The 12,658-nt window shown below is 44.8% G+C and overlaps 1 protein-coding gene across 1 annotated transcript in view; it reads left to right on the forward strand.

Moving 5' to 3' along the window:
• Positions 1–3,261: 3,261 nt before the first annotated feature.
• Positions 3,262–12,658, forward strand: part of LOC135273008 (two pore channel protein 2-like) — a 40,512-nt gene continuing 31,115 nt past the window's right edge. The window contains exon 1 of the mRNA XM_064371814.1: positions 3,262–3,415. Within this exon, the coding sequence (XP_064227884.1) occupies positions 3,341–3,415 (75 nt within the window). The 5' untranslated portion in view covers positions 3,262–3,340. The remainder of the gene's footprint in view (positions 3,416–12,658) is intronic.

Below are 12,658 nucleotides of genomic sequence, written 5' to 3' on the forward strand. Positions count from 1 at the left end.
CTTAAATCTAAAACCCCAAACTATAAAAATTCCAGAAGATAACATCAGTAAAACTCTCCTAGACATTGGTTTAGGCAAAGAGTTCATTACCTACCAAGAACCCAAAAGCAAATGCAACATAAACAAAAATAAATAGATGGGACCTAATTAAACGAAAAGGCTTCTGCACAGCAAAAGAAATAATCAGCAGAGTAAATAGACAACCCACAAAGTGGGAGAAAATATTCTTAAACTATACATCTGATAAAGGACTAATATCTAGAATCTACAAGGAACTCAAATCACCAAGAAAAAAAAAAAACATTAAAAGTGGCCAAAGGAAATGAATACACAATTCTCAAAAGAAGATATGCTAATGGCCAACAAACATATGAAAAAATGCTCATCATCACTCTCAGGAAAGTGCAAATTATAACCACAGTGAGATACCACCTACTCTTGCAAGAATGGCCATAATTTAAAAACAACAAAAAAAAATAGATGTTGGTATGGATGTGGTGGAAAGAAAACACTTTTACACTGCTGGTGGAAATATAAACTAGTACAACCACTATGGAAAACAATATGGAGATTTTTTAAAGAACTAAAAGTACAACTACCATTTGACCCAGCGATCCCACTACTGGGTATCTATCCAGAGAAAAGAAGTCGTTATACGAAAAAGATACTTGCGTACGCATGTTTATAGCAGCACAACTCACGATTGCAACAATAGGGAACCAACCTAAATGCCCATCAATCAACGAATGGATAAAGAAAATGTGGTATATATATATACACTATGGAATACTACTCAGCCATAAGAAGGAATGAAATAATGACATTCACAGCAACCTCATGGAGCTGGAAAACATTATTCTAAGTGAAGTAGCTCAGGAATGGAAAACCAAATATCATATATTCTCACTTCTAAGTGGAAGCTAAACTATGAGGACTCAAAGGCATAAGAATGATATAATGGACTTTGAGGACACTGGAGAAAGCGGGGAAGGGTGGTGAAGGATAAAAGACTACACATTGGGTACAATGTACACTGCTTGGGTAATGTGTGCACCAAAATCTCAGCTATCACCACTAAAGAAGCCATCCATGTAACAAAAACCACCAGTTCCCCCAAAACTATTGAATTTCCTCTTTTAACAAGGTAATTAGATGCCTTGTAGAAAAGGACCATTGATTACATGCTCGTAGAAATTTCGCTTTACCATTTCAGCCACCATATGCCTGCTGTGTGCCCAGAACTTGGGATTCAAAGACAAAGGTTTCCAGTTCCCTTCCTCCAACAGGTGCTTGTGGCCTGGTGGGGAGCAGACAGTGTGTGCACATAGATGAACTGAAGCACCAAGCACCAAGCTCATTCAAGTTATTGGCATGAAGAGTGTGATGAGCAGGGAGAGGAAGCCATCCTTTGGCCTGGAGAAGTTGAAGAGGGCTCTCAGGGGATGTTAGAACTGAGTGGTAACAGTCAGAGGAGAGGGGTGCAAGTGTCACACCTGGCATGCCTGCCGAGGAACTGTGACCACACGCAGTTCTCATTGCAGGCCAGCCTCCAGTGAGAACACAATTCTGGTGTTGCAATGCAGGTCGGTGTCCTGTATTCGTTTTCTATGCTGCATAACACATTGCCGCTAATTTAGGGGCTTGAAACCACATCTGTTCATTATCTCACAGTTCATATGCCAGAAGTCCAGCAAGGTATGGCTGGATTCTCTGCTCCCTGTCTCACAAGGTGAGAATAAAGGTGTCAGCAAATTGTGTTCCTTTCTGGAAAGGCCTGAGGAAGAATTAACTTTCAAGCTCATTCGAGTGGTTGGCAGAACTTAGTTCCTTATAGTTCCCTTCATCTTCAAGGCAGCAGTGCCCCATCCAGGTACACTGAGTCTTTCATAAGCTTCAAATCTCTCCTCTCCCTTCTGCCTTCATCTTTAACTTTTAAGGGCTCATCCACTGGGTAATTTCATTGGGCCAACCCAGATAATCCAGTATAACCTCCATATTGTAAAGTCGACTCATTAGAAACCTGTCCACAAGGCTCTTTTGCCTTGTAAAGTAACGGATAGTCCCAGAAGTCAGGGTGTGAGTTCTCTTGGAGGACTGTAATTCTGCCTGCCAGTCTCCCACCTGGATTTTGCCAGAAATCAGTACCTAGCACCAAGTCTTTATTTAATTTTTATTTTTAGAGAAAGGTATTGCTCTGTTGCCCAGGCTGGATTGCAGTGGTGCAATCACAGCTCATTGCAGCTTCAACCTCCTAAGCTCAAGCCATCCTTCACCTCTGCTTAGAGTAGCCAACTATAGGTGTGCCACCATGCCTGATGATTTATTATTATTATTTAAGCGATCTGGTATCGCTATGTTGCCTAGGCTGGTCTCAAACTGCTGGGCTCAAGCGATCCTCCAGCCTTGGCCTCCCAAATTGCTCGGATTACAGGCACAAGCCACTGGCCTGGCCTAGAACCAAGTCTTGACGAACTACCCAGAGGGACATCACACCTCCTGCCAGGTGACAGAGACAGTCACAGCTCCTCCAGGCCTCTCCCTTCTCTGGCAAGAGTCGGTGAAGTTGGTTGGCACAGGAGCCCAGGACTACCTCCTCTGCTTGCCAGGGCTTAACTGACAGTTGGCCCGCAAGTACTTATCATTATTATTGTTTTAACTTCATGATCAACGTTTTAAAAAATCAGGAGGGATCCCATTAAAACTGATTTCCGCTTTCTCTTGAAAATTCAGCAGCTCTGGCAACCCTGAGTTTCAGGTCGGGCTGGAACTTGGAGCGCCCCATGGGAAGAGGGGCGGGCCCGCGCCACCTCTCAGGAGGTTTCTGCCCCAAAGGGCCCCACTAGGAGCCCGCACTGTGCTCTCCTGGGGCTTCCCCTAGGACCGGGAGGAAACTAAAAGTTACTGCCGCGGCTCCTACATTACCTGATTTAATTCTCCAAACTTGGGAGGAAGGCATTCTTCTATTCTCCTGATCAGAAAGCTAAGAACTCTCCCATTGCCAGGCTACACAGTTGGTGCCATTTGCCGAGGTGACCTCTAACTCACGTGGCCGCCAGTCCAAGCTCTTCCCCGCGCGGCCCCTAGCGCGTCCCGCTCCCCCCAGCCCGCGGGATCCGCTTTCCCTGCCCTGGGTCCAGCGCGCCGCAGGGGAAGGGGCCGGAGTCGAGGAGCCCGCCCCGCCGTCGCCCGTCCTCCGCCCTCAGGCCCACCCGCCGCGGTCACGTGAAGGATCGAGCGCCGCGCGCCCAGGCCGGGCCTCCCGCCGGCCCGAGGAGGGCAGAGTCAGCCGCGGCTGCCGCCCCGACGTCCGCACATCCCCTCTCGCTGCGCAGCTGCCGCGATGCCCTGGGCTGGTCGAGCCGCAAGGGTGAGCCGCCTGCGCCCGCAGCCCCCCGAGGATCTTCCGACCCGAGAGGTAAGGAGGACTTTCAGGCTGCTCCCGGAGGGCGCTCCGACGGCAGCGCCTCCCGCCCCGCTATTGCCCTCCTGGCGCCAGGCGCCTCCGGGGCTCCCAGGGAGAAAGCGAACCCGCTAGAAGCCACATTCGGCTGCAGGGAATGAGGGCCCGTGGGCACAAGAGGGACTAGGAACCCCTCTGCTTTGGGTCTTCCTCGGTCCCCTGCGCCCCGGGAGCGGCGGCACTGGGCTGCTAATCCGGAAGGCGCACGGCCGCTGGAGCGCAGCTCGCACATTGGAGTCAGTTGGGGAGCTGTCAAGGCCAAGCGGCTAGACGGGCCACCCACTCTCCGTTGCTGAGCTGGGATCCGCGCCGGGGCTCCAGGTTGGGGGCCTTTTTCACTCAGTGAAGCGCGCACCCTTGTCTCAGAGACCAGTGCGCGCCCCGACGTAGCTCCAAAGCAACAGGAAAACAACCAAAGGTCCTGCTGCAGGGAAACGCCCGGAAAGAAGTCTGCAGGATGTGGGCCGCGGGAGTGCTGATGCAGCCCCGGCTCTTCCGATGCCTGCGGGACACAGCAGATGGTCTGCGCAGCTGCCCAGCTGCTCAGGGACAGTTTCGCTGAGACAGCCTGAGCTTCTTTGAGAGTTGGAGCTTCCAAGGGACCCTCGTTGAGTTCTTGCACTGGACAAGAACTAAGACAGTGGAGAGAAAGGCGAGAACTTCAATGGCAGGAGCCCCTGCTCTGATTCAGAAAATCTGAGTCCTGAATTACACTATGATGGGCCGGCAAAAGTCATGAAGACCGTGGGTGACAACGTCGGTCAGGCCCTGGCACAGTGACTGGCACACAGTCATGACAGCCAATCTTTAGACCCCTCAGGGTCCATGCTGTATCTCCTTTGCATTGTGCAAGTGTGTGGAAGGTGGAGAGTGTTTTGGTTCATTCTTCCTCTCAGTCTTGAACTGGCCCCCTTCGACTCTGGGCTGTGGCATTATCACCACTGCCGCTCCCCACTGGGCTCTTGAAGCCTGATGGAGAGGGTCCACAGGGCAGGCTTGTGTGTGGGGTTGAAAAGCTCTGCCAGGCAGGCGAGGTGGCTCAAGCCTGTAATCCTAGCTACTCCACAGACTGAGGAGGGAAGATTGCTTGAGGCAGGAGGTTGAGGTTGCAGTGAGCTATGATTGTGCCACTGTACTCCAGCCTGGGCAACAGAGCAAGACCTCACCTAAAAAAAAACAAAACTCTGGTGCATTGGCCTCCCTCTTTGGCTTGCTGGTCTCCCAAAGGGGCTTGACCACATCCAACAGATGCATTCTACCATGTCTTCTAAATCTCAAGGGAGCAGGTAAAGGAGAAGGAAGGGGAAGTTCCTTTGTCCATAGCTTTGGCCTTGCTCTTGCCATCTAAGATAATAGCATTGATTGTGTCATGAAATCAGAGATAGCGTCTAGATCTTCTTCCCTCCCCAGGTTCTGACCTTGGGCACTCCGTGGCCAGTATAACTGGGCTAACGTTATTTAAGAATTAGTTTGGATTCATGTAACTAGAACCTGCCTAGTCACCTGAAATGCATTAACACCCTCTCCTTCCAAGTAGTTTTTTTAGGACTCTTCTGATTGGAGTTTCCTTTTTTGGCTACTAAGATGGCAATCTACTTCTTTGGGGGAATTCACCAGCACTTTCAACTTTGAAATGAAATAACCCAGTGCTAGTGATTCTCAATTTTGCCATTGGTTAGCATTAGCTAGGGAGCTTTTAGGATTGTAACCAGTTCAGGCTCTACCCCTGAGACTCTGATGTAATTGATGTGGACATGTCCTGGGCAATAGTAACTTTCAGGCTACTTAGTGATTCAAAAGTACCACCATGGCTGAGAGTCTGTGTCTTATGCCGTTTCTTTGTGACAGTTGTATATGGTGGCCTCTTGATACTTTATGTGCTTCTTTTTTTTTTTTTGAGACAGAGTCTCACTCTGTCAGCAGGCACCAGGCTGGAGTGCAGTGGCGTGATCTCAGCTCACTGCAACCTCTGCCTCCCAGGTTCAAGCAATTCTCCTGCCTCAGCCTCCTGAGTAGCTGGGACTACAGGCGCACACCACCACGCCCAGCTAATTTTTGTTTTTTTTTAGTAGAAACGGGGTTTCACCATGTTGGCCAGGATGGTCTCTATCTCTTGACCTCGTGATCTGCCTGCCTCGGCTTCCCAAAGTGCTGGGATTACAGGCGTGAGACACCGCACCCAGCCTTTTTGAATGTTCTTATTCTTAAATCTGTTCATGCAGATCTTGCATTACCCCGTTTTGGGGTCTTAGTCCCTTGGTGCTCCTTCTTAGCAATTTGCAGAGCTGTTGCTTGCAGTAACCAGGAGGGTTTGAGAAAGTGTTCTACTCAGGTGGTCCAAGGAGCAACATAAAGCCAGTGAGCTAGCTAGGAATGATTCAGTGAGGGAGAGGAGTGGGGCTTCCGATGACCTGGATGGCATGTCCCCTCCCCCAAGAATACCAGAGCTACCCACCTCCAGTTGACCGTGGCTATCATGATTGCAAAAATGGCCAAAAAGTCTTCCCATCCCTGAATACATACTCTCTTTGCAATGTGCCTTTGCAACTTCTTATATCAAGAGGTGGGATCTGTTTCTCCAGGCCTTTAATCTGGGCTTGGCCATGAGACATGCTTTGGCCAATGGGATATTAGCAGTTGGGCTACAGGCAGCGGTGTGAAAAGCACTCGAACATTGGTGCTTGCTCTCCTGATGTCCGTGGGAAACTTTGACCACCACCTGTGGAAGAGCCCTGGTAGCCTGCTGCAGGATGCACATGGCCAAGACATGTGAGCAAGACTATTCTAGACCATCCAGCCCCTGATGACCACAGATACCAGCTAAGTTGGCCCAGACCAGGACTGCCCAGCTGACCCACAGAATTAGGGAAAATAATAAGTGTTTATTCAAGTGACCAAGAATCAGGGTGGGTAGCAAGAACTTGTTGAAATACAGTGTAGCATAGCCAAATGTTATAATCTTTTAAAGAGAAGCCAGAAGTTCAAATTTTTGTGTAAGCTCCAGTTTTTAAAAAATTTGAATGAGTAGCCAGCATTTAAAAACACTCTCTGGGCCAAACAAAACACAACTTTAGGCTGCATTTGGCCTATCCATTGTTGGTTTGCTACTTTCTTTATAGAGGGACATAAGGTTTTTATCCCAACACCTCACTGCCACTTACTCTCTCACCCTTCTCCCACAGCTGCTGTGCCCTGTCCTATCCCTGGCAGCTGTTTCTTTGTATAAAATGTCCACAATGTACGTCAAGACCCCAGCTCCTCCAGGCAGTCTTTCTGTGTGGAAATAGAAGCTGCTGGGATTGCCAGTCCTCATGGAAAAAGTGAAATTTGAAACAGGTTTCCAATGAAGGAAACTGGGAAAGCTACTCCTGGTTTTAAGTGAGCATGAGATCAGGCATGGAGGTGAGTCCATAGAGGGACAATGGACAAGTCCACCAATTTTGGCTAGAGAAGAGTGTTCCTATAGGAAAAGTGAGGGAGATTAAATTGGAGAGGAGAGGAGAGGAGAGGAGACATTTAGAAGCCCCTAAATGCTAAGCCAAGGGTTTTGCACTTGATTGGACAGAGAAATCACTTGATGCTTTGGAATGGGGGTGTCTCATGGGGAAAGCAGCACTACTTTATTGTATCAGTGTGCAGGAAGAGCTTGTAGGAGGCTGGGGGTACTGAGGGAGACAGAAGGTACAGTAGCCTTACTTATCCATGGTTTTTGGTTTTGCCTTCTGTGGTTCCAGTTCCTCTAGGTCAACTTCAGTCCAAAAATATCCAATAAAAATTTCCAGAAATAAACAATTCATAAGTTTTTAATTGTCCACTGTTCTGAGTAGCATGGTAAAGTCTCCAGATGTCTCGCTCTGTTCCGCCTGGGATGTGAATCATCACTTTGTCCCACATTTCCATGCTGTAGACACTACCTGCCTGCTAGTCACTTAGTAGCCATTGGGTTATCAGATCAAAAAGACATAGTATATACAGGGTTTGGTTACCATGCTCAGTTTCAGGAACCAACTGGGCGTCTTGGGACGTATTCTTCTCAGATAACGGGGGGACTAGTGTGTAGTGTTTTTAGTAAGGAAAGGAACATTGGAATTGGAAAGAAAAATGGAGATGTGGAAGAATTTAACTTCAAATTTATGGGAACTTCTCTTTACCTTAAGTTATAGTTAATTATGTTAATTTTCTTACCTATATAAACAAGACATATTGGTTGATTTCAAAGCACTTCTATCAACAACTTTGCATTTTGCCTAGGTTCTCGTTGAATGACTTAAAGGTATTTGGGAGCTTACAGTGGTTTATTCTGACTGCAGTTAATACTGAAGAAGGCATTTGCTGGGTACATAGAGAAGGAGCTTTCTTGCTCTCTCCACTGAGAGCCTCTGGAATCTATCTTTCCCTCCTTACTGCGTTCTTTTCACCCTTTAAGGGATTACAAGTGATTCGTCTTCCCCAGAGTTGTAGGGTGGGGTTGGGAGAGAAAACACAAAATTCTTAACAACATTTTTAAGTCTTGAGAGGAGGAAAAGAAATATCACAGCTCTGAGAAGAAGAGAAAGAAAAAAATCAAGAGAAGGCAATTATTGTCATGGTGCAATTCAAACAGAAAACAGGCAGGTGCAGTGGTTGTTACCTGTGATCTCAACACTTTGGAAGGCCAAAGTGGACAGATTGCTTGAGCCCAGGAAATTGAGACCAGCCTGGGCAATGTGGCAAAACCTGTCTCTACAAAAAAATACAGTAATTAGCTGGGCATGGTGGCACACACTCTGTAGCCCCAGGTACTCAGGAAGCTGAGGCAGGAGGATCACTTGAGTTTGGGAAGTTGAGGCTGCCAGCGAGCCATGATCACACCACTGCACTTTAGCCTGGGCAACAGAGCAAGGTCCTGCCTCAAAAATAAATAAATAAATAAATAAATAAAAAATAAGAAAGAAAGAAAAGAATAAAGAAAAATGGAAAAAATACAAGAAATAGCAGGAAAATGGCCATATTTACATCAGTGGTTTTCAGTCTGGACTGCACATTCAAATCACTTGTGAACTTTAAAAGATTAATCCTGGGTTCCACCTCCCAGAGGTTCTGATGCAATCTGAGTCTGCATGTGACTTGGACTTTGATAGGGTCTTTAAAAGCTGTTAAGGTGATTGTCATAAGCTGTGGGAATTAAGAATCACCACCCCTACAGTTACCAATGCCTCCCATAGTTGGGGTGCTGTTTTGAGGTTTGCAGCCACATTTTAGCTTCATCTGAAGAAACATCTGCTGTTTGGTCTTTGCTATTTTCATGGTAGATGTGGACAATGGTTCCCACGTAAACTTGAAAAGTATATGCAGTTTTGGAATGGGAGGTCTAACATAATCCACATTATTGGATTGGATAAAAACAGTTTGTTTTAAGGGAAAATACAAATGGCCTTAGTTCAAATAAACAAGCTGATTATAGTAAAGCCTGTCTTCTAAGAGTACCACTTTCCACGGAAAACAAACACAGGACACTTAGAAGTTGCACACAAATGGGAGGGAGGAGGAGAGGGAAGACAATTAGAACCAAAACATAAAGTAGATGAGATTTTAAAAGGCGATAGATGTCAGAAATATAATACTAGGTTAAAAATGGGAAAGCTTTGAAACGTTAGTGTAGAGGTGGAGTGGCTAATATGAAAGAATCAGCAGATTTTAAAACAGCAGTGATGAGTTCAGATGGCAGTTGGTGGGGGTGATGTGGTACTTGTCATTCAATGTCTGGGGTCTATCTCATGGAGATGACCCCCAGAGCCTGACTGGCTGAGGCATTGCTGGTGAGTGTTTTTTGCCATTCTCTACCTGGAAGGCATATGAAGGATGCATCTCAAATCCACGAGTGCTGAACTGCTTATGTTTGTGGACAAATTGCCTCACTGGGACTATAAAGATGTTCGCAGCATCATCTTTTTAAATTGGGGACAACAGTGGCCTTAAAAGATTTTGCCGTAAATATTTTTTAAAAAGCCTCAATATCGTCCGGGCACAGTGGCTCATGCCTGTAATCCCAGCACTTTGGCAGGTGGGCGGATCACGAGGTCAGGAGTTCAAGACCAGACTGGCCAACATGGTGAAACCCTGCCTCTACAAAAAAATACAAAAATCAACTGGGCATGGTGGCTCGTGCCTATAATCCCAGCTACTTGGGAGGCTGAGGTAGGAGAATTGCTTGAACTAGGACCCGGGAGGCGGAGGTTGCCGTGAGCCGAGATTGCACCACTGCACTCCAGCCTGGGCTACAGAGCAAGACTCTATCTAAAAAAAAAAACCTTCAATATCAGAATTCTCTGAGTATGATCTTTTTGAGGCTTAAGGGAATTTTCTTAACGCTGGTGTGTGTTCATTAAAAAAAAGCCAACTCTTGTTGATGTGAGGCATTTTCTACCAAAAATATGTTTCTAAGCATATCCTGGGAACTGTACTCTTTCTCAATGTTAAAGATGTTCAATGAAAAAAAATTGATATTAATAGTTTTCCTACTAGAATTTTTTTTTAAATATGTAAAAGAAAAATGTTTGGCTGGGTGCTGTGGCTCATGCCTGTAATCCTAGCACTTTGGGAGGCCAAGATGGGCAAATCACTTGAGGTTAGGAGTTCGAGACCAGACTAGCCAACAACCAAAAATACAAAAATTATCAGGGTGTGGTGGTGAGTGCCCATAATCCCAGTTACTTGGGTGGCTGAGGTAGGAGAATCGCTTGAATCCATGAGGTGGAGGTTGCAGTGGGCCAAGATTGTGCCACTGCACTCCAGCCTGGGCGACAAAGTGAAGCTTCATTTCAAAAAGAAAAAAAAAGAAATGAAAAATGTGTTATAAGTGTTAAACACATTTATATGGTACTTCTCAGATTTTAACAAGCTGCCTCTAAGAATTGCAATACCAGCTCTAAACATACCTGTTGCTCAAAAAGCAATTGACTCTTATAGCAGTTAATTCATCTATGAGATGATTGTTCCATATCAATTTTTTAATCCAACTATTTGTCTTTCTTTTTGAGCATTTTAACAGCTTTTTTAGACTATATTAGGTATACACTAAACTACATTTATTTGAAGTATGCAGCTTGATGAGTTTTAATATATAAATACCCTTGTGATAGTTAGGCCGTGATTAGAATCGTGAACATATTAATTGCCCACTAAATGTTTTCTTATGCCTATTTTTAATCTCTCTCTCTTAGTTATCTCTTTGTTTGTTTGTTTGTTTGAGATGGAGTCACTCTCTGTCACCCAGGCTGGAGTATAGTGGCACGATCTCGGCTCACTGCAACCTCCGCCCCCCATGTTCAAGCTATTCTCCTGCCTCAGCCTCCTGAGTAGCTGGATTAGAGGTGTACGCCACCATGCCCATGTAGTTTTTGTATTTTTAGTAGAGATAGGGTTGCACCATGTTGTCCAGGCTAGTCTCAAACTCCTGACCTCAAGTGATCGGCCCGCCTTGGCCTCCCAAACTGTTGGGATTACAGGCATGAGCCACCGTGCCCAGCCTGCTCCTGTCTTTCTCCCCCTGCCCACACATAACCACTGATCCGGTTTCTGTCAGTGTAGGTTAGTTTTATTTTCTAGAGTTTTATGCAGATGAAGTCATACAGTGAATACTCTTTTAGGGAGGTGGTTGGCTTCTTTCACTCCGCACAATTATTTTGAGATTCATCCATTTCGTTGCATCTATTAGTTGCTCATTCCTTTTTATTGCTGGATAGTATTCCATTGTAGAGATACCGTACATTCTGTTTATTCACTCACCTGTCCATGGACATTTTGGTGGCTTCTAGTTTTGGGCTGTTAAGCTGGATGAACATATGTATATATGTGCAGCTTTGGGATGAGGTGTCTGACATGAGCCACATACTTGCGTTGGATGTACTAGTCTTTATGTGGACATACGCTGTCTTTTCTTTTGGTAAACACTTAGGAGTAGCATGGCTGGGTCATACTTTTTAATATTTTAAGAAACTACCAAACTGTCTTCCAAAGTAAACATGCCATTTTCTGTTCCTACCAGCAATGTATGAGAGTTCCAGTTGCTCAACATCAAACTTGCAAATATAAAAGGAATTTTGTATTTTGTGTTTATATGTATATAAATGTATAACATAGTATAAATATGTAGTATATAATTTTGTGTTATGGATTTGTTTGTATGTATATGTATATATACAGTAGTGTATCACTTAACAACAGGGATAAGATCTGAGAAATAGACCATTAGGGGATTGCATCATTGTGCAAATATCATAGAATGTACTTACACCAACCTAGATGGCATTACTTACTAGACGCCTAGGCTGTAGCATATTTTTCTAGGCTACAAACCTGTACAGCATATTACTGTACTGAATACAGCAGATAACTGTAAAACAATGGTGTATTCACGTATCTCAACATAGAAAAGTTACAGTAAAAATACGGTATAAGAGGTAAAAAATGAATAGGGCACTTCCCATGAATGGAGCTTGCAGGACTGGAAGTTGCCCTGGGTGAGTCAGTGAGTGAGTGGTGAGAGCCTGTGAGGGCCTTGGACATTACTGTACACTACTGTAGATTTTAGAAACACAGCACAGTTAGACTATATTAAATTTGTACAAAATATTTTTCTTTCTTCAATAACAGATTAACCTTAGCTTACTATAAATTTTCTACTGTATAAACTTTTTGATTCTTTTGCAATAGCAGCTTAAAACACATTGCATAGCTAACAAAACATTTTCTTTCTTTATATCCTTATTCTATAGCTTTTAATATTTTTAAACTTAAAAAAATTTTAACTTTTTAAACTCTTTATTAAAAACTAAGACACAAACACATGCATTAGCCTAGGCCTACTCAGGGTCAGGAGCCTTTGTCTTCCATCTCCACATCTCATCCCACTGGAAGGTCTTCAGGGGCCGTAACACTCATGGAGCTGTCATCTCCTGGGATAACAATGTCTTCTTCTGGAATCTTCCTGAAGGACTTGCCTGAGGCTGTTTTACAGTTAACTTTTTTAATAAGTAGAAGGAGCGCACTCTAAAATAACCATAAAAAGTATACTAAATACATAAACCAGTAATATAATTATTTACTGTCATTATCAAATTTAATATATCACACATAATTGTATGTGCTAGAGTTTTATACCACTGCCATGCAGGTTTGTAGACACCAGCATCACCACAATCGTGTATTTTATTGTGC

Source organism: Aotus nancymaae, unplaced genomic scaffold (assembly GCF_030222135.1).
Source record: "Aotus nancymaae isolate 86718 unplaced genomic scaffold, 86718_ANA_hifiasm-v0.15.2.pri h1tg000188l, whole genome shotgun sequence".
NCBI lineage: Eukaryota > Metazoa > Chordata > Mammalia > Primates > Aotidae > Aotus > Aotus nancymaae.